Below are 27,577 nucleotides of genomic sequence, written 5' to 3'. Positions count from 1 at the left end.
CCATCTAAAGGCTCAGGAACCCTCTGCAGGTGTTCTGGAATCATTAGATGATTAAGGTAACACAATGAGTCTAGAATATTGAACCTTTTCACAATATTCTAGTAATCTGAGGTGTTGAATGTGGGGGTTTCATCAACTGTAAGCCATAATCATCACAATTATAACAGATAAAGGCTGAAATATCTGGATTTGCATGGAATGAGTCTATCTCACCGATTAGCAGTCAGGAGGGAGGAGGAGGGCCGTTGGCATGTCTCACCACAGCAGCTTATTATTACTCTTTGTGTGGCAAGGTGGAGAAATGACGGCCTGGGCAGGATTCGATCCCCAGACTCCCGGGTGGATCAGCGCTTTGGGCTTCCTGACAGGGTTGCGGAAGGTGCTTTATAAATAAAGCTTTGATTGATTGATTGGTTGATTGATTGATTGATTGATTGATTGATTGATTGATTGATTGATTGATGATTGATTGATTGGGTGAGAGTCACACGTGCTTACCAGTCAGCCAAAGGGACATCCCCTTGGCCAAGTAGCCAGGGCACATGATCAATTCGGATAGAGGACAGGACGCACACCCTGTCACATTTGGGACTTCATGGAATTCAAGCGTCTCTTTTCCAAGTTGAAAAATGTTTCAGATCAAATGACATCTCCAGAGACAATGCCAAAGGTAATATTTGCTCTGAAGGGTTCATAATAGCCCTTTTAAATTTTTCAATGTGGAGGTGAAGTGGGTTATAAAAAACCCTTCTTTCTCTTTAGGATCGTGGTCCTCCAGCTAGGATAGGAAACTGCCATAGCTGCAGGCTTGAGGGCTGCCACGAAGACTGAAGCTATTGGCCACCACACAGTGATGAAAATTATCGGAGGGTGTACCCAAAATCGAGAGGCTGAGCTGGACTGGAAACCAAATGCTTGGACCATGGATGGAAACACTGGGGCCAGACTCCCCAGGCATAAAAGGAGGCATCTGTGGGATCTCTTGAGGAAGGCAAAGCTCATCATGGCCTCACCTTGCCCTGCTCCCATCTATTTGAATAAAAATGCATAAATTCTTCAATTGTGACTATTAAAATGTGACACACATGGCCAATCAAGATGACATACTGATTTTATATTATCACTGTTACTGTTGTATGTGTCACAGTGACAGTGGAGGCCTGCATCAGCATCACTGGTGCAAATCGGTGTCCACAGGCACTGCTTCTGGAACATGGTCCAATGTCTCCCCCTCCTGCCGAGCAACATTCACGAAGCATCACACCAAGCCGTGACACACAAAACAACTTTTAACTGAACACGAACCTTTAATCTCACAGCACACCCTTATATTTAATGAAAATCAAAACATAGAGTTTGAGTTGTTGTTCAATTCTGAAAACCAGTCAGATGACTTAAAAAATAAGTAACAAACATCAGTACATAAAAAAGAGATGGCACAGATTAATGGGGTTTCCACACGAACATGGTGGTGCACTGCTCTTTTAGCAGCAAATCAGAGCCCCAGGTGAAGCATGGCGGTAGTATGTTTATGATGTGGGAATTTGATGCAGGACCGACCCTGAGGGATTCATGTCCTCCCAGTGTCTTCATCTGGACATGGTCAGTGTAGGACATGATGAGATCATGGATGTTTGGGGCAGGGTTATAACAGGAACTTTCTTTCATGGTGAAGAGGGATTGTTTTTGACCACAGTAGCATTAATCCATAGTAAAGAGGGCCTGCATTTTATAAAAGCAGACACTGCACATGTTAAAAATCATCTTTACGTCATAGAGAGTCTATCATCTGAAAATAAGTCACCCGAAGCCTGTGCGTTGGAGATAAAAAGGCCGTGGGGTAACTCTAAATACAAGACCCAGATCCAGAACAAACCAGATTTTTAGATTTGGAAAGAACTTGTTTTTGTTTAGAAACACTCACTCAAGCACCACCATCCTGGTGTTCATCGACCCACCGGGACAGCCACACTACCTTACCTGATGTTTGTGTAAACCGCACACAGAGCTGCTGAATCGGCTAAAAGTTTAACTCTTATCATTGAGGCACGTGTGCTGTTTACTTCTGCGTCCACAAGCCACGGCTCTAATTTGTGTTCACACTTTTAAAAAGCTGTGTGTGGGACGTGAACATCCATCATTCACTTTGTATGTTTTAGTGATGCCTCCTCATGGATTTAGGGACAACTGAGAATAAAATCCAGCACAGTTTAACTTACGGCTGATGCAGGAAGCTGTTTTTCTTCTCGTTGTCTTGTTTGACTTATTATCTTTTAACCATGTTTTAATGTTGTTGTCTCTGTCTACGCGGTGTGTGTGTGTGTGTGTGTGTGTGTGTGTGTGTGTCTGTGTGTGTGTGTGTGTGTGTGTGTGTGTGTGTGTGTGTGTGTGTGTGTGTGTGTGTGTGTGTGTGTGTGTGTGTGTGTGTGTGTGTGTGTGTGTGTGATGGGATCAACAACATCACAAATTGATGTTTAGGAATATCAAGGCTGATTGTTGACCTCTGACTGTCCTCATTCTATCTGCAGGGCTGATGCAGGAAGATAAAAGTGAGCTCATGAGGGTGGAGCTCAGTATATCTGAGCTGGTTTTGAAGTGAGTTGTCTAGTTGCAGTATCCAGCAGCCATTTCATTGAACCTTCAGGGATCAGGAAGAAGCTGCTTTGGCCATACCATGTCTCAGAGCACAGGTCTGAAACATCCCAAACATTAAGACTAAATATGTACATGCCTGACTGTATTGCTTTCACTGCATCAACTATGCAATGGTTGGCTTTAGTCCATGATGAAGCACTTATACTCTATGGTTAGAAGACGGTTGCCTCACATTCTGTGAAGAAGAGCATGCTGCAACATAGATTTTTGTTCACCTTTGTTTACATAATTATCTGGAAGGATTTCATACAGCAGAGTCCACCAGAGCCATGGTTCCCATATAAGGATAACATCTGGCTCAATGTTCAGGGCAAAGATGCTTTCACCAGCAGCACAAGTCTGGTTGATAAGAACATCATCCACAACCTAAAGGACTAGTATGACTGGACATGACTGGCCTGTGGTGAGTGACGAAAACCTCTGTCAGTGTGAAAGCAGTGTTGTAGAGGAATTCACCTCCAATTATTGCATCAAGTCTCATTCTGGAGAACTCTCTTGGACTTTAACCCTGACCCAAGACAACCCTCTCCAGCATGTTTCAGCTGTGTCCCTGCTCCAACACACGTGATTCAATGGCTGAATTACCAGTTCAGCACGTCAGCTCCACACCTGTTCAATAGAGACAACTACATACCTGTACACTTAAGGCTTCTTTATAAGCTCCGTTCAACCAAACATAAGTGTCTGGGTCCAGAATCAGAAGAATAGGTGTGCTGAAGCTCCATCACACCTGGTTTTATTCAGCAAGGAGTTAAAACACCAACTAAATAGCTCTACACTAAAAGTTCCCTCTACTTTAGCAAACCATTGGTGGTGTGATGAAGTTGTAGTTGAGGCACGGGTAGAAATGGGGAATTGTGGCATCAGCAAGTCATCTCCATGTTCTGCTCAGCAACTGAACCAGGTTGACTGAAATCACCCGGTTTAGTTGCTGAGCAGAAGAAAAACATGGCATGGAGATGACTTGTTATTGCCACAATTCCCCATCTCTGGTTACAGAGTACACAGTTAGGTGTGTCAAGTTAATCTGTTAATCAGGGTAAAATCATTCTAGCCAAATTTCATACACTTTAACCGTGTTGGTCTAATTCTTTACGTTTACTGCATGTTTATGCATGCGGGCTATAGTAGGAAGGGCAAGTGAGGTGAGTTGCAGAAGCGAGACATGAAGATAGATTATGTGAGTGTTGTGCATCCTATAAATGAGAAAGGTTCCGTTTTAAAACATACCATACCATTCCAAGTTTATTTGTATAGCACATTTAAGCACGGCTTGAGAGCCGACCAAAGTGCTGATCAAAAATCAAATCAAATCAAATCAACTTTATTTATAAAGCACTTTCACATGCCCAAAACAGACAAACTAAGTGCTGTACACCAATAACAAGCATGATGTACACCAATAACAAGCACAACAATAAAACAGACATATAACCATTTAAAATACAATAAGAAATCCCGAGTACAAGTTCGCAATCCATATCAGTCCTCTTTCCAGAATCAGATCCAGACACATTCAAAGTGATGCTGCCCACACAATTCCAATGTCAATGTCCAAACGCCAACGAGAACAGATGTGTTTTTAGTCGGCTTTTAAATGTCTCCAGTGATTTGGCCTGCTTTACATCGGCTGGTAGCTCATTCCAAAGACTTGGTCCGAGCACTGAAAAGGCACATCTCCCACGAGACTTCAGGCTGTACCTGGGCACAGTTAATAGTCTCTGGTCAGCTGACCCAAGGGAACGCACCGGGACATGTCGGTGGATGATGTCAGAAAGGTATTTAGGTGCCCCTGAGTTTAACGCCTTAAACACAAACAGGATTACCTTAAACCTGATGCGATAGGAGACAGGGAGCCAATAGGACTGGTTTAACATGTTCAGACCTCCTGGTAGATGTTAACAACCGAGAAGCCGAGTTCTGAACCGCCTGGAGGCGTGCTATTGGAGCTTGCCGAAGCCCTGCATATAGCGAGTTGCAATAATCCAGCCTGCAGGTAACAAAGGCATGGATCACAGTTTCCAAATGACTATGTGACAGAAATGGCTTAATTTTCGCTATACGGCGTAGAAGAAAGAAGCAAGATCTCACGATTCCGTTCACTTGAGCCTCAAATCTGAGCTCTGCATCCAACTTTACCCCTAGGTTAGTGGCCAGCGTCTTCTGATGCGGTGCCAGTGTGGAAAAATCAAGCCCTTGGGTACCTTTGGTGGAGTAAACAGAATTACTTCAGTCTTGTTTTTGTTGAAACACAAGTAGTTCTGAGCCAACCATAGCTTGATGTCCTCTAGGCAGTCCAACAAAGGTTGAATGGTGCATAAACCACCACGCCTAATTGGAAAAATTACCTGGCAATTGTCAGCATATAGATGGAATGACACGTCATGCTTGCGGAATAGGTCACCCAGGGGTAGGAGATATAGGGAGAAAAATAGTGGGGCCAAAATCGATCCCTGGCAGCTCAGCCAGGTCAGAGGAACAGTCCCCCAACCTCACACAAAAACTCCTCCCTGTCAAGTATGATCTTTTCCACTTAAGTGCCTGGCCCGTAATGCCCACAAACCGCTCCAGCCGGTTTATTAGGATGCTATGATCAATGGTATCAAAGGCTGATGTCAAGTCCAAGAACACCAGAACCACAGCATCACCGGAATCATTAGCCAATAAAATGTCGTCAAGGACCTTCAGCAATGCAGATTCAGTGCTATGAAAGGGTTTGAACCCAAACTGAAATACTTCTCCAATTCCCCATTCTTGTAGAGAAGACATCAGTTGGATAAACACAGCCCTCTCTATGATTTTTGAGATGAAAGGGAGTGTAGATACAGGTCTGAAATTAGACAAGATTGTTGGGTCCAATCCTGATTTCTTAAGCAGGGGTTGTACCACCACCTGCTTTATAGGGACATCTCCAGATAGCAAGCTGCTATTTACAATTTGCAGTACATGGTCACCCACTACAGGAAAAACTTCTGTCAGTAGCCTTGCCAGGAGAACATCAGGTACCGCCCCTGTTGGTTTAAGTCAAATGACCAGATCCTCAAGCTCTGAAAGAGTTAATGGTTGAAAACCCTCCAGTGCCCTTGGGACACAGAGATCTGCAGAGGGGGCATGCTTAAGTGGTGGAATTCAATTCAATTCAATTCAAAAATACTTTATTAATCCCAGAGGGAAATTGATTGCTGTATTAGCTCAGAATGATAATAATAATGAAGTCATCAAAGAGTTGTTGTATATTACAGTGGCTGTTGGCAGGCAGGATCTCCAGTAGCGGTCAGTATTGCAGCAAAACTGAAGAAGCCTCTGACTGAAGACACTCTTCCGTTGTCGGACAGTCTTGTGAAGAGAATGCTCAGGGTTGTCCATAATTTTCTTGATTCTCTGGAGAATCCTTCTTTGCATTATCTCCTCCAGTGGTTCCACAGTCGTCCCCAGAACAGAACCCTTTTTTATTAGGCTGTTGAGCCTTTTCAGGTCCCTGCTTCTGATGCTACTACCCCAACAGACGATGGCTGAAGAGATTACACTGTCAACAACAGACGTGTAGAAGATCTGCAGCATCTTGCTACAGACATTGAAGGACCTAAGCGTCCTCAAGAAGTGCAGTCTGCTGTGTCCCTTCTTGTAAATGGCTTCGCTGTTCTTTCTCCAGTCCAGTCTGTTGTCCAGGTGAACTCCAAGGTGTTTGTATTCCTCAACCACCTCCACTTCTTCTCCCATGATGGAAACAGTGTTTGACTCCACCCTGTTTCTTCTGAAGTCTAAAATCATCTCCTTTGTTTTGTTCATGTTCAAGGTCAGTGAAGTGGAGGTGGAGATACCATATAGTACTGAATTAGAGTAGTCGAGACGGGAGGTAATGAAGGCATGGACAACTGAATGGAGACAACGCCTTTTTAAAATGGGCTTAACTTTAGAGAGACGCCTATAGTGGTAAAAACAGGCCTTAGCTACCTGGTTGACATGAATGTCCATTTTTAGGTTAGCATCCATCACGACCCCCAAATTTGAGACACAGGTTTTAAACCCACTTGAAATAAAAGGAAGGGTCTGTTGAGGGCTTGGAGAAGTCTTAGGGCTGAAAATGAAAGCCTCTGTCTTGGCATCATTCAGCAAAAGAAAGTTTTCAGACAGCCAGCTCTTCACATCATTGATGCATTCAACGAGGGGCTGTAAGGACTCACTAGGCTTCACAGAGGCACATAATTGGCAATCGTCTGCATATAAATGGTAGTCAACGTAGTGTTTATTTTTTAAAATGTCACCCGGGGCAAAATATATAAATTAAATAAAAGGGGTCCAAGAATAGAGCCCTGACGTACACCACAAGTCAAAGCTGCAGTTTTAAAACATCACAGTAGAATCCAGCAGAAATGTGGTGATGTGCCTTTTTTTGCAGGTGCGCTGGTATTGCACGGTTGGCAGCAGTGCGCTCTCACCTATAAAACTTTAATTTTCCTATGGTTTGATTAACACTGGATGCATTTTGGTGCATGCCATGGAACGTATGAGCGTTGTGTGATATATCTCTTAAAGGGATGAGGGACTCTCTGGTGAAGACATGAACATTTGATCAGATAGATGGCTCCGGTCAAACAAGCCACTCTTCAACACTTATCCAGGTGTTATGATGTAGCTCTGACCTTCACCAAGGAAGTTTCACAATCATTCACACCTTGAGATGAGACTGAAACTCTTCACTAGTTGGTTTATTTGGAAAACAACTCACAAGTGACAATGGTTTGAATTACTCACATGATGGATGGGTGTTACAGCGAATCATGTGACTACAAATGACCCTTTCATCATGAACACATTAACCCTTTTACAGCTGGAGTGCCCAACCCCTTTTTAGACCTAAAGACTATTTGGATTAAGGAGGAAACAACTTCAAGAAGAAAATAAGTTGATTTGTTTTTTTACTTTGCAGGTAAACAGTTAAGGTTACCTGTGCGTCGCAGGTAAGTCACTGGCTGCCCTTAACTACTCCATAAAATTCTGCCTTGAACCGTCTTCTCTTTGACATCACAAGTCTGAGTGCTGAAACCTTAGCTCTAAAACAGTTGACCGGTATAAAATGTTTTCCTATTATTATTTACAGAAAGTTTCTAAAACTATTAATTTGATTTAAAATTCCATTGAGAAAGGAACCATCGAAAGAAGACTTGCTGTATGTTTAGATGATTTGGATGCATTCAGAAGTTTGGTCAGATCACTGATACTGACGCTTGGCTAAACTTTTACCACAGTTTTCTCTTCTGAGTTAAACTGTCAGGGCTTAAGCTGATCGTATTAAAATTAAGTTAAGATGTGGCAAATAATAAAAGTCCTTTCAATGTGTCCTCTGTTAAACACACACAGGTATTTAGATGCGGTTATTGGTTATCGTGTGAAAAATTAGCATTTTATGTATAGAAACAGAAAACATATCAATGAGCTGGATCCACAAAATGGAACAAATCAGTAAAGTTTGGATGCACATAACTAGTTCATGTATGGATTAATAGGATATTCACCGCGTACCTTCTCACATGACAACTGTTTCACTCAACACAATGTAGGTCGCAGGTCACTAGTTACTCATTTAACACAGACCCTTTGACGTGTGATGTCACATGCTCAAGGTCCTGCTAGCAGCTTCTGGCTGGGGGGGGGGGGGGGCAAGAAGACGATGCAACACCAATGCCCACCTTTGGTGTTATCTGTCAGCTGTCAATAAATTGAGCTAAATTGCAGCAAAATGAAATTAATCATCATAGTAAACACATAGAGCTGTAGGCTGCATGAGTAGACAAAAGAAGGTCAGTAATGTAAAATACGCCAGAGGCAGTGGCTAACAGCCACAGAGAGAGTTTGTCCGAGCCAAGGTCTCATAACAGATTAACAAAGTAAAGTATCTGCCCCACGTGTCCAGACACGAACAGGTTATAGCCATCTAAACCACCAAAAAGTGCCAGAGCCCAGCTGTGTCTGCAGCTCACTGCTCCCCGGGGACGGGACAAATGCAGAGAACAAGTTTCACACACACCAGGGTGTGTCCACTGTGCTCAATGTCTGCTATTGTTTCTTCTGAGAGTGAGACCCCTTCTGTGTGGAGGATCTTCCCTTTCTTTGTCTCCATCTGACCACACTTCTCAAGTCTGAATGGCATTCTGATATCAAAGCTGTAGATGCTGGTGGTGTGGATCAGTGAGTCGATGTCTCACTCATTCTTGGCGTACAGCTTTATGTTATCCATGTAGAGGAGGTGGCTGGTTGTGATTCCCTTCTTGAGTCGGTATCCATAACCAGTCTTGTTGATTATTTGGCCAAGGGGGATCAGACCTATACAGAACAGCAGTGGGGAAAGGGGATGTTGTACATCTCCAAGCATCGAATGATCCATGAATGCAGCATTGGGTCGTTGGCTTTCTTGTAATCAACCCAGGCCGTACACCGTATGTGTATGTATATGTCGATGCCGTACACAGGTTGGTGTGTCGGGCGTTGCAGTTTTGGGTAACTGTTCGGTCTACCAGCAGCGGGTGTGTGAATCCTCTGGTAACTCTGCTGATGCCCTTCTGTGCTGTGCTCATGTATTGATCCATGTGCCCACTTATCATCATCATCATGTTCATCATCTTCATCATTCTTACGATCATCATCATCTTCATCATATTTAACAATCATCATCATCATCATCATCATTATCTTCTTTTTCTTCATTATCATCATATTCGTCATCATCTTCATCATTCTTACCATCAACATCATCATTATCATCATCATCATCATAATTTTCATCTTCATCATTATCATCATAATCATCATCATGTTCTTCATCATCATCATCATCATCATGTTCATCATCTTCATCATTCTTACCATCATCATCGTCTTCATGATAATTAACAATCATCATCATCATTTTCATCTTCTTCTTCATTATCATCATATTCGTCATCATCTTCATCATTCTTACCATCATCATCATCACAATCATCATCATCATTTTCATCTTCATCATTATCATCATAATCATCATCATGTTCATCATCATCATCATCATCATCATCATCATTTTCATTATTATCATCATAATCATCATCATGTTCACCATGTTCATCATCATCATCATCATGTTCATCATGTTCATCATCATCATCATCATGTTTATCATCATGTTCATCATGTTCATCATTCTTACCACCACCACCATCATCATCATCATCATAATTAACAATCATCATCATCATCATCTTCATTTTCATCATGCTTGCCATTATTTTCTTCATCATCATAGTTAACAACCATCATCATCATCATCATCATCATCTTCTTCTTCATTCTTACCATCATCATCATCATCATCATAATAATCATAATCATAATTAACAATCATCATCATCATCTTCATTTTCATCATGCTTGCCATTATTTTCTTCATCATCATAGTTAACAACCATCATCATCATCATCTTCTTCTTCTTCTTCATTCTTACCATCATCATCATCATCGTCATCTTCATCATATTCGTCTCCATCCTCTTCATCATTCTTACCATCATCAGCATCTTCTTCATCATCATCTTCATCATCATCATCATCATCATCAATTAACATTTTATGCTAATTTTACTGCAGCAGTCAAAAATCGCACATAGGGCCTTCTTTGTTATAGTTTAAAAAACTCCTAAACCAACATGTTTTTCTCCCAATTGTTGACATTACTAACTATTCCATTTGTGTTTCCCAACACTTTACTTTGAAGCAATAGACCAACAAACTCCTGCTCAGGAAAAGTTCAATCAATGAAAGAGAATCAAGTCTGATGGGACGATGAGCTCCAGCAGACGACCCGTGAGACTGAACCTCCCAGTAAAAAGGACCTGACACACTTCCAGACCTTCATCTTTCTGCCTAGTCACCTTTTTTCTGTCGCTCAGCCTTTAGTTTGACACAATTACTGCAGGATCCAAACTGGAGGACAGAGACCCAGAGCAGGTCAAGTTAATAATTGACCAGTTTTAGCTGTCAAACTGCTCCACATGAGCTGAAGAATACGTGCGGGCCGTGTGGAGCTTTCAGCTGAGAGAGGGAGGGCTATTGATCAGAGAGGCTTATCTCAGCGATTGATCCGCTCTCATAAATACAGGGATGGTAGTCTCTGAGTGGGAAATCTTTCATCAGCACTGAGCCTGTAAGGTCATAATTAAGTTTTAGCATCAACATTTTGATCTTCAGTCAGTCATGGGAGTCGCCTACAGCGTTGGAGAGTAAGTAAAGCGATCATCATGGCAGGTTTAAATAATGTGAGTTGGGTTTTTATACAGACATGATTGTAAGTAAATCCGTTCAGATGAGCATTTAATGCTTTTATGTACCAGAAGGTAAACACAGCTTTGTTTGAGTTGAGTCTAATTTATGCATGTGAGGGCATCAACACCAGCCAATGTATGAAGAGGTATTTAGGTAATGAGAACTGCAAATAGGATATGTGCAAATGATGCAAAGGGTGATTTTTATTAAATGGAAAATATGTCTGCTGTTGTGCAACTCTGGAGATCACTGAGATTTAACTTGGATGAAGAGAAAAGATATAAAAAACTTGTCTGCTAGTGATTGTTTATGCAGATCTCTGGAAAGTGAAGCAATGAAACCATGAAAATCTTTAATTAGGAGTTCATAAATGTCCACTCATGCTCATGATTCAGCCTTCATGACTAACGTTTCTAACATCTTGCACTTTCCCGTGCACAGGTAGCTTCCCGACATGTCACAGAGGATTCTTGTTGTCACATTCTTTGTATTCAGAGAAAAGAATTATGATAACTAATTGTCCTGTGTTTGGATTTCGTCCGTTCTGTTAATACTCCTTGGTAATGGCAAGTGTGTTTGGCATCATTATGTGATGAGTTCATTTGCAAAACGGAAAACTCAGTTTTGTAAATTTTCAGAAATATCACCCTATTTTTTTCAGTTTCAATCAAGTTTGGAGATTGAGAAGAAATACAATTATGCTTGTTTTGTGTGATGCTAATTGTTGTTCTTTGCCTGTTTCTCTGCAGGGTTGACCATCTCTTCGCCTTCTTTGTAGAATGGTCACCTAACATGTACGGTAAAAGCAAGAAAAAACACTGCAAGTCTTGTAATCACAAGAAAAAGAAAGATCTCAGCGGTTATCTGGTAGACAAAGACATGGATCCAGCAAACCAACCCAAAGCTGCAAAAAACTGGAAGGTAAGCACTGAACACTAGTACCATGACTACAGCTGATTTGGTTTGGAACGCAAGCTCAAAACAGTCTCCAGTTGTTAAAAACACAGAGTACTATTTTACAACTAAAGCATAGTTTTGCCAGTTACTGTACAGGGTTGCATGTTTCTGCTGTCTAAAACAGAAAAGTGTGAAGAACAAATTTAACCAATTCTAAAAGAAACTGGTGGAAAGTGATGAAAAATATGCGTAAATCATAAAAACCATTGATCAGAACTACTGTTTTAGACAAACAAGTAAACCTATATTTGTTCATTTTCAAATTGACAGTTTTATTATGAAGTACATCAAACTGCAATTTTTTATTTAGTATTGTCAAAGACTTGCCTCTGTCAGCACGCCCCCGTGCAGCTGTGGCTACATCATAGCTCAACCCCACCAGCGTGTGAATGACTGATTGTGTTGTGAAGGGCCTTGGGGGGTTGTAGAGCCCTAACAAGAGGCTGTACATATACAGACCATTTACCATATTAAAAATCTAAATCATAATCAACATTATTGTCATTGAACCAGCATCCCGGTACAACAAAATTTGACTTCACACCACAGCCCGACCAAGAAGACACCCCCGCCCACATGCAGACAAAGCATGTTCAGGCAGACTATAGAGCTCCGGGAGTTGACGTCACTTCTCCCGGCATGCAACAGTTCAAATCGAAACGGCGCCATATTGGCATGCAGAAGCCGGCAGCTGGACTATTTGTTATTGTCAGAAAACTCAATCAAACGGGAAAGATGGTAGATTCCTGTTGTGCCCCAGGATGCAGAACAGACACGGACGACATAAGGAATGAGCCATCTACAGGATTCCCCAAGATCCGGAGCGCCGCAAACGTTGGATCATTGTAATAAAATGCGAAAGTGACCGGGCTGAAATGAAGCTGTGCGATCCCGAGAGTAAAGGTTTTCGCTTATGCAGCGACCGCTTCATATCAGGTACTTAAACAACGTTTCCTCAACTGTATATGGTATTTATTTTAAATGCTTTTATTACGATTCTTAGTGGGCTTCCTAAACTTATTTTGGCGTGGCTTTTTCTGTCTTATTACTCATAGCAGCAAGTAAACATCACGTAAAACGTTGCCTCGTGAGTTCTGCGTGCTGCCTTTACGTTTTTTATGATCACAGCAGTTAACCGGCTAAGCTGTATTTAATTTTTAAGCAATGGTTGATCAATTGTCAGATCACACATAAAAAGCTCTTTGGATTGCTATTATCTGTCTCACCGAGACTACTTACGTGTAAATCTGTTATTTGTCCGTCCATCCATCCATTTTCATCCGCCTATCCGGAGTCGGGTTGCGGGGGCAGTAGCGTGACTTCCCTCTCCCCAGCCGCCGGAGCCAGCTCCTCCGGGTAAATCCCAAGGGGTTCCCCGGTTAGGTCCGGTGTTGTGCCGGTAAGAAGCCCGCTCCCTGGCGTCGGAGCGGGCAGTAGAGTCGGGAGTCCCAGACCTTCTCCCCAGCTCCTCCGGCTGGGGGGAATCGGCCGGGGGAATCCCAAGGGGTTCCCCCGGCCAGGTCCGGTGTTGTGCCGGTATGAAGTCTGCTCCGACAGCTTCTGGCGTTTTTAAAAAGTATCCCAGGGGCACGGTAAGGGTCGGAGATGTTTAGTCTATTTAATTTCTGACTATATAAAACGATTTCTTCTGTTTTAAAGTGCGAAGTAAACTCCGACGAAGTAAAATCCAAGCGGATCCCGTTCATGTTCATGGTTACATCCGTGTTTGTTTACCTTTTTTGCATGCCAAAATGGCGTCTACTAACTGAGAGTCACGTGGGGTCCGGAGCTCTATAGAGCAGCCACTCCTGGGAAAGGAGAAAGGGGAGTGACATCGAGGGAGGAGGGGTTGAAGCTACATTCCACACACTCCAGTCTCCACTGTTCCAGGGTGGGGAGGAGTTTCAGGGAACGAGAGAGAGAACTGAATCCAAGGTGGTGTGTGTGCGTGTCTGTCAGACTTGGGAGTGTGTTCATGCATGTAAGTTGCATCAGTAATTAGTGGCTGTGACACTTTTTTGTAGTTGCCTATTTTTCCAACCTGGTGTCCCAGAGCAAAGGGAACCCCAAGGTGCTGTTTAACACCATCAGCAGTATCGTCTCTCCTGCCTCTCCTACAGCCTCCATCCACTCTGTTGCAGACTGAAAACTTTCTGTCTTTCTGGATTGTGGACAAAGTCAGTAAGGTCAGTTCTAGCATCTCTCCCTCAGCCTGATCTCTGCCTCTCTCATCATCCTAGATAGCTTTGCTCCTGTTTCTTTGCCTGAGGTAACCAAACTAGTTAACTCTATGAAGACCTCTGCATGCCCCCTCGACATCTTACCCTCATCTTTGTTTAAAAGTGCTTTTCAGTCCATCAGTACCAGCGTGCTCTCTATAATTAATGCTTCCCTCGTTTCTGGTCAGGTCCCTGCTTACTTTAAGAATGCTGTAATCCACCCGCTTCTTAAAAACCGGGTCTTGACCCCTCTCTCCACAGCAGCTTCAGACCCATCTCTAAACTTCCATTCATCTCCAAGATCTTGGAAAAGGTTGTGGCTAAACAACTCGCTGCTGCTCTTGATGAACATAACATGTATGATAGTTTCCAGTCAGGTTTTCGTAGAGCTCATTCTACTGAAACAGCTCTTCTTAGGGTCTCTAATGACATTCTGACTCACAGTGATGCAGGGGACTGTTCTGTTCTGGTCCTGCTGGACCTGACTGCAGCCTTTGACACTGTTGACCATCACCTGCTACTGGAGAGGCTGAGAGACTGGGTAGGCCTATCAGGATCTGCTCTGGAGTGGTTCTCTTATCTCTCTGAGCGCTCCTTTTCTGTGGCCGTCTCCAAGTTTAGGTCCTCCACCACCTCTCTCACCCATGGTGCCCCACAAGTTCTGTGCTGGGGCCTCTGCTCTTCCTCCTCTATCTGCTTCCTCTTCAGGACATCCTGAGCTCCTTCAAAGGAATCTCCTACCATCTTTATGCAGATGACATCCAACTGTACATCTCCTTTAAGCCCCATGAGATGTCTAAGCTGCAGTTGTTCCACATCTGCTTAGACTCTATTAAAACCTGGATGGTGGGAACTTTCTATAGCTGACTGAAGCTGAGATCCTCATCTGAGCCACAGACAAGCTGGTTCCCAAAGTAAGAGACCCTCTAGGTCAGCTTTCTTCTCTAACCAAACCCTGAAACAACTCATCAGGTACCTTAGGTGGGCTGTCCTCTCGAGGCAAAAACTTTAAAACTCACTGCAGCACTCTCAAACAGACTTGAATTGCACGGAAGGGCCTTAAATGTCTGCTAATGTATGTTTTCTTTTTAATATTTTTGCTTTTTACTCTCTGCTGTTGTGAAAGAGGAGGGAAACCATCTGTGGGTAACCCTGTTGTCTAGTAGCTGCGTTAGGCCACCTGAAAACAATAAGAGCAATTAGGGGCTGTAAACAAGCAGTTTCTCTCCTCCCTGAAACCACTCATCAGGTACTTAGGTCTCAACCAATGCAGTCAGCTAGTGCATTAACAGCTGTTTGCAATTAGGAGCACATCCTCCCTTTGTCCATATTCTCTAGCATGGGCATCACAGGAAAAGCACACCTCTGGTTTGAATCGTACCTGACAGGACGAACATTCAGTGTATCTTGGCAACATCTTGCCATAGGAGTTCCCCAGGGCTCTGTACTAGGACATCTTCTCTTTGCCATATACACCACCTCACTGGGTGAGATCATTCAATCACATGGCTTCTCCTACCACTGCTATGCCGCTGACACCCAGCCCTATCTGTCATTCCTGCTGGACGACCTCACAGTCTCTGCACGAACCTCAGCCTGTCTCTCTGAAATATCAAGATGGATTATATTCAATTCAAGTTTATTTATGTAGCACCAAATCACGACCAGAGTTGTCTCAAGGCACTTCACAAAGTAAACATTCCAATACAGGTCAGGGGCCTCATTTAACAAGCTTGCTTGCGCACAAAACGGGGTCGGAAAACTGCGTAAGCAACTTTCCACGCAAACTTTGGGATTTATGAAAGAAAACTTAGCGGAAAAATGTGTGCAACTTTAAGTTGACTAAGAACCTGGCTTGCGCACATTTTGGACATGGAGAGCACCTGCAGTGCTGCTGCTGAGAAGGATAAAATCATGAAATCCTGAAGCATTATCACTTGTACTGCTTCGTTTTCACACAGAACAAGACCCCCCACACTCACATGCACGCGCGCGCAGACACACACATGCTCGCACACACACCGTCACAGATCTCTCCGAAGAAATCAGCACTGACGGATTCAGCAATGCTGTTCCACTCCGGATTTTCTCTTGTTTGTTTTTCAAAAGCACTTCCTTTAATTTCTCCACCTCACCCATAAGTACCTGAATTTCTGCTTGTGAAATAGCGCTTCCTTGATCTGCGGTCGTGATCGAAATGCTGCAACAAGCCGGCTTATGTATATGCATGAGATCCACAAGGCACTTTGCATTGACTATTTATGGCAGTAAGTGAGCGTGGTGAGGGCGGGATGTGACTAAAAAGCAGCTGAGAAACATTCTCGTTAGTCTCCGATTCATGAAGCGGAGATTGCGTGCAGCTGTGCGTACTCCATGTTTGATAGATCACAAACCTACTTGGCGAGAGTAAATTTTTTTGCTGAGCTTAAGTACGGTTTTAGTAAGTATTCTACGCAATGTTTGATAAATGAGACCCCAGTTCATTAAGCCAATCAGTAAAAAGTTTCCTATATAAGGAACCCAGCAGGTTGCATCGAGTCACTGACTTGTGTCGGAGTCTTTACAGCAATCCTCATACTAAGCAAGCATGCAGCGACAGTGGAGAGGAAAACTCCCTTTTAACAGGAAGAAACATCCAGAGGATCCTGGCTCAGTATAAGCAGCCATCCTGCAGTCTTCATCAGAGCTAGCCGCTGATGGTCGCCATCAATTCCTTCTCCGTTTATCTGCGGGCAGCAGAGGACGGTGCCACCCTCTGCTGCCCGCACTCTCCTCACCGAAGACACAGTCCCACGATCTAATTTGTACTACACCTCATGGTCTCTGTTCATGGTTCCATGCCCACATCTCCTTATTTCTACAGATCATTTTATGCATCTTTTATATATCTGCTGTTCGGTGTTTCTGATCCTTGTGTTGTCCCAGTCCATTATATGGTTTCCTCTTGTGCAGTGATCTGTTACGGCTGACTTCTTTATTGTGCTTTCTGCTTCTTGTTTTGCTGCTCTTGTGTGTCTTCGACTTGTTTCTTTCTCCCACTCCTTTCTAATTTCCATTGTTGGTGTGTTGAGTTGGTGTCCGGTTTCTCCTATGTATGTTTTATTGCGGAGTTTGCACGGGATTCCTACACGACTCCACTCATGTCCTGCTGATATCTTGTCATTTGGGTGTGCTAGTCTGTTTCTAACTGTTGCATGTGGTTTTGTTGTTGCTATTTTTTTTTCTGATATGCATTTGATGCATGGTAGGGTTATCACTGGTTTTGGTTCTTGTCTTTCTGGATTTCTAGTTATTTGTTTTGGGTGTTCTTTTCTTTCTGTTGTTGTGTGTTGTTTTCCTTTGTTTATTGCCAAAGACAACACAAGGATCATAAACACACAAACATAGATATAAAAGATGGATTAAGGAATCCATAGAAATAAGGAGACGTGGGCACAGAACCGGGCATAGAGACGATGGGGTGTACACATTAGATCATGGGACTGTGTCATCGGTGAGGACAGAGTGAGGAGCAGAGGGCGAAACCGTTTTGTTGCCCAATGATAAACAGAGAAGGATGTGATGCCCGCCATTAGTGGCTAGCTCTGATGAAGACAGCAGGGGTGGTCAAAACTCTCAGCAAGGTAAAAAGAAAAAAACATTTCACGTGTCAAAAAAATGCAAGCAAAAGAAATACACATAAGGAATATACAAAAGATGCTGTCACACTTTCTTAAGTACTTAGTCCCTTTGCAGTCATGGATGTAGTTTTTTGGGGGGGACAAGACCCCCCATGGTCATTTTTTGTCCCCTGCAGTTTCTACCATCCCAAAACAATATTACACTACATTAAACAGACACTTGTTGAGCTCTAGGACCAAGCAGAAAACAACAGCTTGTGCTGAAGCCTGCTTCCCTTAGAACCATGCATAAGCTTATCTATTGGCTCTGCTGATCTTGCTAACATGTGATTGGCCATTCCTGCCACCTGTGTACTTGACAGTTCTGCATTCCTGGCATTGCATAAAAGAACCTCTAGGCAGTTTTATGCTAAATTTTGTATACTTACTGTAAAGTACTCCTAAAGTTAAAACTATGTCCATGCTTGCAGTGAAGACAGCAAATATCCTGGAGCTCATTCCTACTATTATGAGAAACGCACTGCACCATATATGGGCATCCTTCCTCCTGCTGCTGTGTCCTGGAACTAAGGTTAACTTCAGAGTTGAGCCACATAGGAAACTGTAGAAGAGCCAACTGAGCAGCCATGTGCTCGACTTCCCGATCAACGAAAGTGAAAGCATCTCTGAGTGTATGAGAGGTGGACCATGTCTTTAGAGAGCAGACATGTGGAGCAGCAGAGAGCTGAAGGTAGCCTCCAAACCAGGAGCTATGAGGAAAATCCAGAAGAAAATAAGAGTGCTTTTTGTAGCCAGTGACTGTGTGGAGCCGTATGTGCAGGTGAGGACTTAATGTGCCGGTGTTTGATGGTGAGCTACAATCATTCAAGCCTCCAGAAAGAGTTGGAATTCAACAAAACCGTTTGTGGGATTAAACAAGAATCATGCGAGTGGGCCGGTGAAGATGGTTGGCTAGAAGACGTGTTTTCACTGTGCTCCCGCTCCCACCTGTATTTTTTACAGTGTTATGCGCGATACTGTCTATATTTTTATCTAAAATATTGACTGAGAGTTATAGGAATACGCAACAGCCATAATTACGCTTTTTGGATGACAAGTAATGTCGAAACAGACGAAGATACAGACTCGAAAGACGACGGCCGCCATGATGAACAACAGTGCTAGCCAAACGGACATGCTAGTAGCAATGGGCGACCAGCCCTCGCCCCCGGTGGACACCGCAGCTCTCATCCGTGAGGTGACTAAAAGCATCAGTGAGGTAATTGATCAAAAACTGTCTACACTGTCCGGGACGCTGGAGAAAATTTCGTGCTCGCTGGAAAGTGTCTCCAAGCGCGTCACGGAGGCAGAGCAGAGAATCTCTGATGTGGAAGATGGGGTGAATGACCTCGCGGGAAGACTGGTTGAAGCTGAGGGGAAGATTAAGATCATGGCAAAAAGCTTGGATGACTTAGAGAACCGCAGCAGGCACGACAACATCCGCATTATTAATCTGAAAGAAGGCGCGGAGGGTGAGAGTCCTGCTCAGTTTTTTGAAACCTGGCTACCTGCTACGCTTGGACTGGGCAACAGCTCCACGGGTAAAGCCCGCATTAAAATTGATAGTGCACACCGGGGCCTCGGCCCGCGGGGTACTCGCCCCAGGCCGGTGATTATTAAGCTCCATAACTCCAGAGACAAACAGCGGATCATGGCAGCAGCGAGAGCGGCGCCAGAACTTCACTACGAGGGACAGCGGATCTTTATACACCAGGACTTTTCCTACGCGATCCGTGAGAAACGACGGGGATTTAATGCTTCTTGTCGTGCGTTGATTGACAAGGGCATTCGCTTTAGAATGCGCTACCCAGCGACGCTCGTGTTGAATCATAATGGCACTGAGCATAAGTTTGATTCGCCTAAAGATGCACAAAGTTTCATCAATGCACTGGATTAAAAGACAACTGATACTTGTCCTGTACAAACTGTGGCACTGTTGGATTTAACTTGGAACATGGCATGGATTCAGCATGCCGCAGGATGCGTAAGTCCAATATGTTTAATGCAGCCTGAGGGAAGAGAGACAGTTTAAAGGGAAAATAGAGGTTTGTTCGTCTTTTGTTCCTAAAATGGCTTTAGGGCCAATATCTAGTATAAAGTATTAATTGTTTACTCAGTCTTCAGTTTTTCTCTTTTTTTTTTTTTCCACAACTGACAGTAACCTGATCTTATTCAGGTTTGGGAAGCGGGGGTGGGGTTCTGTTTTGTTTTTCCCCCCGTGGAGTGAAACTTCTTTTGGCTACACTGGTCTTGTAATACCACCCAGTGGGTGGCTCTTTCGTTCTTGATTTCCTTTTGTGTGTGTGTGTGTGTGTGTGTGTGTGTGTGTGTGTGTGTGTGTGTGTGTGTGTGTTTGTTTTGTGATATTTTGACGTCTATCCTAATTCTTATATTCGTATGCAATTTGTTGTGTGTGTGAAGGTTTCCTTGCCATTCGTTTTCGATGGTTTTGTTCATGTCAGCACGGCCAGTCCAGGTCATGGGTTAAATCTTTTACAGTGTGTTTATTATGATGGTTATTTCTGTTTGCTTTGGGTTGACGATTTTTGTCCAATGACTGACATCTTATACAGTGAGTAACATTAAAATTATGACTCTCAATGTCAAGGGAATTAACCATGTTATTAAGAGACGCAAAATAGTTTCCTCACTCAAAAAAGATAGAGTGCAGATTGCATTACTGCAAGAGACCCACCTCACAGATTCTGAACACTTAAAACTCAAGCGTGATTGGGTGGGACAAATTTATTTTTCTTCTTTCAACTCTAAAAGTAGAGGGGTTGCAATATTGATCCATAAAAATCTACCGTTCACTCTAAATGCTATTGTAAGGGATCCGGACGGACGATTTATTCTGATAACTGGGCTGTTATATGGGGAACAAATTCTATTGGGAAGTGTTTATGCACCAAATACTTTTGATAGATCGTTTTACTCAAACTTTCTGGCGAAAACTTCCTCTGTGTGTCCAAGTCACGTAATAATTGGTGGGGATTTCAACTGCGGTTTGAATCCTGAAACTGATTATAATCCACCAAAATGTCAACCGCCTTCAAAGATGGCAAAGGCTACAATGGACGTCTGCTCAGATCTTGGTCTTTTTGATGCCTGGAGAGTTTGTAATCCGCATGTGAAGGACTTTACATTTTACTCACGCCCCCATTTTTCTTTTTCCAGAATTGATTACATGTTTGTTTCTAGATCTGCCCTTGACAGAACTCGGGGTTGTTTGATCAACACATGCACTCTCTCAGACCACTCATCAGTCTCAATAGAGTTCTTACCACCTTATTATGATCCTTTGTCTAGACACTGGCGGCTAAATCCAGCTCTCCTTAGTGACCCTGAATTTGTTAAATACTTAGAAGATCAGTGGGAACTTTTTCTCTCTACAAATGACTCACCAGGGGTTAGTGCTTCTACTCTATGGGAGGCAGGTAAGGCATTTCTCAGGGGCTCTATTATCTCTTTCACCTCAGCGAAAAAGAAGAGCAACTTAGCCAAACAATTAGTACTTGAACGCGATATTACTAATTTGGAGAGAGAGTTTAAGAAATCCTCGTCTGTTTCTGTGCTTAAAAAATTGGATGCAGTTAGATCAGCCCTGGACCAACTACTAACTCAGAAAGCAGAAACTGCAATGTTTTATGCAAAGCATAGATTATTTGAATCGGGCAACAAACCTGGACGCTTACTTGCCCGACTTGCCCAGGGGAAAAAGGGCTCTTATGCAATACCCTCTCTAAAAGATAAGAATGGTGTTTTACAATTTGAGACTAAGTACATCAGCAAAATAATGAAAGAGTTCTATCAGGACTTATATTCACCTGAGTGTCAAAATACTACAGACGTTAGGAAACCGTTTCTTGATAAAGTTAATCTTCCTGTACTATCAGAGGAAAGTCGATTAGATCTTTGCAGTCCTATTAGGACGCAGGAGGTTTTAGATGCAATCAAATCCTTACAGAGTGGAAAAGCTCCAGGCCCTGATGGGTTTGGGCCAGAGTTTTATAAAAAAATGGCCAAACACATGGTGGGTCCTTTATTGAACATGTATATAGAATCTCTTGAAAGGGGCACACTCCCACCCACCTTAAACCTTGCCCATATATCCCTGATTTTAAAGAAGGATAAACCTGCAGATCTGTGTACATCTTACAGACCTATAAGTTTACTCGGTGTAGATTGCAAGATTTGGTCCAAAATTTTATCTAGACGATTGGAGGAGGTTCTGCCAGTTCTGATAAAGCCTGACCAAACGGGTTTTGTCAAAAATAGATACTCCCGCTCCAATGTACGTCGACTCATAAATATTGTGCAGTTCTCTCAGAACACTAACTATAGGGCTCTTGCAATTTCATTGGATGCTGAAAAAGCATTTGATCGGGTGGAATGGGAGTATCTATTTGATGTTTTGGAAAGATTTGGGTTGGGATCTGAGTTTGTCAAGTGGGTCAAACTGTTGTATGAGGCCCCAGCCGCAAGGGTACTGGTTAACGGCTCGGTTTCAGATGCTTTCCCACTGGGTAGAGGAACGCGTCAGGGATGCCCCCTTTCTCCCTTGCTGTTTGCACTAGCATTGGAGCCGCTGGCAGAGGCTGTAAGAATTGACCCTAAGATCTGTGGGGTAACCTTGTTAAATACTGAATACAGAATTTCCCTTTACGCGGATGACGTGTTGCTCTTTCTCACTAAGCCAGAAACCTCTATTCCTGCACTGACACATATCATTAATCAATTTGGCCTTTTTTCAGGGTACAAAATAAATTATGATAAATCTGAAGCTTTGCCACTGGGTGATGGGGGGAGGTGGGACATTCCTCCTAATTTTCCTTTCAGGTGGTCAACCACAGGTTTTACATATTTAGGTATCAGGGTGTCCGCAGATACAACTGAGCTGTGCAAGTTGAACTTTAAGCCTATTGTGGCTTCAATTAAAAATGACCTCAATAGGTGGTTTGATCTCCCCCTGTCTTGGATGGGTAGAATAAGTTTAATCAAAATGAATGTTTTACCCAGAATATTATATCCCATACAAATGTTGCCTCTCAGGATCAACAGGAAAACATTCTCAGAGATTGAGGGATATCTTTCTAAATTTATATGGCATGGGAAGAAATCTAGACTTAAGATACAGATTTTACAACTACCTACAGATGAGGGGGGGCAGGCACTTCCTAACTTCTTATATTATTACTGGGCTTGCCATGCACAAATAATTTCAGGGTGGTTACACTCCTTTTTGTACCCAGATGAGCCACTAGTGGATACTTGGTGCTGTGACCCTCTATCGCCTCTTAGTCTCTTATCTATTGATCTGGCTGACCTTCCTCTTGGTGTCAGAAATAATTTTATTTTGATGTCTACACTTAAGGTTTGGCATAATATTGCTGCCCACGTCGGAAGAAGAGGTTTTTCTAGTGCACTGCAGCCTCTAATTAGGAATAAAGCTTTCCCCCCAGGTATTGGCATTAGTATATTTGATGTTTGGCACTCTAAAAATATAAGATTTATTTGCGATCTGTTTGATAGGGGTAGTTTTATGGCCTTTAATCAAATTCAAATTAAGTATAATTTACCACATAAACACTTTTTTGGGTTCCTACAAGTAAGACATTTTGTAAATTCCCTTAAATTTCCAGCCAATCAGCCAGTTTTAAATCCTATTGAAAGCTTTCTTCTTAAATTTAATGAGGAAATAATCACAAAAAAGAAATTTATCTCTCTTTGTTATGGGAAATTATTGTCTTTGAATTCTGTGACCACTGATAAGGCCAGGGTTCGGTGGGAGACCGACTTCAAGGTTCAGCTTAGTACAGAAGCATGGTCCAAAACTTTTAGATCTGCCAAGAAATTGTTTTCCTGTAACAGACTCCAGGAAAGCCATTACAGAATTTTACATAGACTCCAGCGAACGCCAGAGTTTCTAAATAAAATTCATCCTCAGATTTCTCCTCTTTGTGTAAAGTGCAATACGGGTGTGGGGACATATTATCATTGCATATGGCAATGTCCTTTAATTTTTAGATTTTGGGAAAATATTGCTATAGAGCTTCGCTCCATATTTCATCAAATGATCCCACTGAACCCTGTGCTGTTCGTTCTGGGTCTGTCTATAGAAGGGCTCTCTCTGTCTTCTGTACAGATGCTCTTGTTAGGTAAACTTTTACATTTAGCAAGGCGATGTGTATTGTTTCAATGGATTCGGATACAGCCTCCCACTGTTACACAATGGTACAGAGAAATGTTTAAGGTGATGCCAATGGAGCGCCTCAGTGCCGTCATAAAGGGCAATTGTAATGCATTTTGTAGGACATGGCAGCCGTTGCTTGATCACTTACCTCGTGACCTTGCTGTGTTATTACATAAAGGGGGGTCACATTTTGCTTTTAAACATCATGACTAATGTCTGCATCCCCCCCCCCCCCCCCCGTTACTTTCGCTTGACTTCAAATGTGAAACGCTGTACGTATTTTGACCCAGACATATATATATTTGTAACTCATGTACCTGTATTTGTTTTTCCTTTTCTTATTTGTATCTGGCTGTGCTGATTTGTAGTTATTTGTGTTGTTCTAAAAACTTAATAAATCATTGTTTAAAAAAAAAAAAAAAAACAAGAATCATGCAACTAATTGACAGTTTATTAGGTCAACTGCTCATATAGGTCCTATATCTTTAAAAAGGTGTACTAAATGTCAGTCGAAAACACTTCTAATAAACACGGGGATGCTTGAAATAAAAAGTTTATTTCATTGCATAATTATTACTATTAACATTTAAAATCATCTTTTATATTATTTCATTTCCTCAGATGAATAAACAATAAACAGAAATAATTTCCTTGCTTTTCTTCTCGTGGAAGTAAGACTTCACAGACAAAGGTTGAGATTCTTCTGGAAAGCAGAATGAAACAGATTTTCTCACCGGTTTGTTGCATCTTGTGTCCTGTTCCAGATCATAACGGTGAAGGACTCCAAGCGCCGCCTGAGTTTTTGTAGCTCAGTGGAATCTGAGAAAGAGAACGAGGAATACCAGGAGGAAGATGAAGGAATGCTCCCTGTTCTGAACCAACCGAGTCAGCTGCTGCAAGACCATCACCTGCAAAAAGTAATTTTCACACCACTCCCTCTGCTTTTAGAGAAAGTACTTTTTACAGTCAATGTTAGGGACAGCGTTTAATCACAAAGTTGTTTTCCAACAGCTCGCTGCTCACATGCCGGCACGGACTCAAGGATATCCGTGGAATCTGGTCTACAGCACAGCCATCCATGGGAGCAGCCTGAAGACGCTTTACAGAAACATGGCTGACCTGGACAGCCCTGTGCTGCTGGTCATCAGAGACATGCACAACAAGGTTTGTGTCTCACGTCTGCGAGACCTTTGACCTAAAACCAGATGTCCACCAGAGACACAGACTAACAAGCTGGTGTCTTCCAGGTGTTTGGAGCTTTTTCCTCTGATCCCTTCAAAGTCAGTCAGTATTGTTACGGCACCGGAGAGACCTTCCTGTTCACCTTTCAGCCGGACTTCCAGGTGAGAATCAAATCATTCTTTAGATTTCTGCTTGTCAATCATTTACCTACACACCCTCACGTTAACTTGTGAATAGACATAAACAATAACATCATCACGCTAAAATGTCACCTAAAAACCCACAAATGTGGTGAGATGTTTATGGAAAATGAATGTTGAAAACGTAGCTCAGCGGTTAACTTGAACTCTTCATGGTTTGTGTTTTCTGTAGCATTACAGGTGGAGCGGAGAGAACTCCTACTTTGTGAGCGGCAACATGGAATCTCTGCACATCGGTGCAGGAGGGTGAGTTTTAGTCCCACTGAGTTATGGTCGTACACACACAGACCGGAAGTTAACATGGATGTCTGTGTTTTAGGGGCGGCTTTGCCCTGTGGCTGGATGCTGATCTGTACCATGGAGCCAGCTTTTCCTGTCCTACTTTTAATAATCCGCCTCTTTCCACACATCAAGACTTTATCGTACAAGACGTAGAGGTGTGGACGGTTCGAGGCTGAACCACGACACCAGGAACACGAGCTGTCCAATCGTGAAGCAGAACACTGGAAGCAGTTAAGCCTCTGCTTGGTCCCGATGGAGCGTTTGCTCCTGCAGACGACCCCACCTACTGGAGACAGTTTAATGGACTGGTTCTCTGACTGGGATTCCTGCTTGGTTGAACTGTGAGTGTTAAAGATGTGTAGCTGCATCAAGTCCTGAGCTTCAGGTTCCTGCTGATCAGAACTTCTGACAGCTCATTAATGCCTCCGTGTCATGAAGCCAGAATGTAGCTGGTGGATCTGAGGAGCACGCTGACACAAGGTTCGTCCAAGGACTTTGCTGGTTGAAAACTGCAGATTTAAAATGTTATCTTTTATTTTGGTGGAACAAATATCCGGGATTGTTCCATGGTTTTTAAACTACATGAGACTTTTATGGTTAATGCCTTGTCTGGGTTTTTAGTTAGATCTAAAATCTGCATCAGGTAGTGAAGGCAGGCCTAATGTTACATGTAGTTTTATTATAAACTGTTGACTGTAATGTGAGAGGCAGGCGGTAGAGGTGACCACAAACTGCCTTCTGTGTTTTTCTCTGAGATGGGCGTGTCTGTTATAAATGCTCAGAACAGTTTTAATAGCTATTTTTGATAGTTTATTTTAAATTAATATTTAAAGTTTGTACTTTTTACAGAATCTAACAAGCAAGCTAATGTTGTAGGTCTGTTGTTGGCTGTGCTCACCTTTGGGAGTAATTCTGAGTTGGTCAGACCGTGCTGGAGCGCTGCTATCGTGGTTTTGTAATACTACTGAATAAAAAAAAATTACTGACAATCCTTTCTGACTCAGGAGTTCCCATTTCATTAATCCTCATTTTATTTTCAACGAACTTACATCAGTGTGTCACCACAACATGCCTGCAGTGTCCTCCGCCAGCGCCAGTAACCCAAGGCGGGCGTAATCCATGTTTATGTTTATGTTTACGTATTTAGCAGATGCTTTTGTCCAAAGCGACTTACAAGTGATTATGAAGCCAGCAGGTTGCCCTTGAGGTTAACAGCAAACATTATTCAGTTGATCCTAGGTGGCAGTGAGGCAGCAGAATCAATCATAAAGGGATGTGAACAAGGAGTGGACAGCAGGGTGGGGGACGGGTGCAGGGAGGGTGCAAGTTTAGAAGATGCTCTCTGAAGAGCTGGGTCTTCAGGAGTTTCTTGAAAATTGACAAGGAAGCACCTGTTCTAGTAGTGCTTGGTAGGTCATTCCACATCTGTGGAACGACACATGAATAGAGTCTGGATTGTTCTGAGCATGGTGTAGGCACTGCTAGCCGACGATCCTTGGATGACCAGAGCGGCCGGGCCGAGACGTAAGCCTTTACAAGAGGATTCAGGTAGATGGGAGCCGTACCATCCAGGACTTTGCCTGCTAGTGCCAGCTATTTCAATTTCATGCGTGCAGCTAGCGGCTAGCGGTAGCTAATGGACAGGGCTGCCAACTTTTGAACATTTCAAAGAGTGAGACTGGGTCATGGGGCTGGGAACGGACGTTTAGAGCGGGGGGGGGGGGGGGGGGGGTTGTTATTTATTTATTTTTGCTATCAAGCACAGCTGTTGAAGACTATTGCTTTTGAGACCTTCCATTTGGACTTCAGTAAGTCAAACAAACATATCTCATGTTCAGAATGCACGCTGTCCACTGAGGTGGACATGTAATAAATTATTTGTAAATTATTAAATGCTACAAAAAATGTTTGTTGAAATTTGTTTCATTCACA

General features: G+C 42.9%; 1 protein-coding gene across 4 annotated transcripts; it reads left to right on the top strand.

Annotated features, from left to right (window-relative positions):
- The first annotated feature begins 10,739 nt into the window (after window positions 1-10,739).
- On the top strand, window positions 10,740-26,636 carry LOC139069836 (nuclear receptor coactivator 7-like). 4 transcript variants are annotated; one of them, XM_070550830.1, is made up of 8 exons: window positions 10,740-10,910; window positions 11,703-11,874; window positions 13,935-14,096; window positions 24,746-24,898; window positions 24,993-25,145; window positions 25,229-25,324; window positions 25,536-25,609; window positions 25,683-26,636. In XM_070550830.1, the coding sequence occupies exons 1-8, from the start codon at window positions 10,885-10,887 to the stop codon at window positions 25,819-25,821; spliced, it is 975 nt and encodes a 324-aa protein (XP_070406931.1). In that variant the 5' UTR covers window positions 10,740-10,884; the 3' UTR covers window positions 25,822-26,636. The 4 variants fall into 4 exon arrangements, with proteins under 4 accessions (XP_070406931.1, XP_070406933.1, XP_070406934.1 ...); XM_070550832.1 differs by having other exon boundaries at window positions 10,742-10,910; window positions 14,031-14,096; XM_070550831.1 differs by having other exon boundaries at window positions 10,806-10,946.
- Window positions 26,637-27,577: the final 941 nt, after the last annotated feature.

The sequence above is a fragment of the Nothobranchius furzeri genome, chromosome 5 (genome assembly GCF_043380555.1).
Source record: "Nothobranchius furzeri strain GRZ-AD chromosome 5, NfurGRZ-RIMD1, whole genome shotgun sequence".
NCBI classification, from domain to species: Eukaryota; Metazoa; Chordata; class Actinopteri; order Cyprinodontiformes; family Nothobranchiidae; genus Nothobranchius; species Nothobranchius furzeri.
This window is presented reverse-complemented; position numbering and strand designations above follow the sequence as displayed.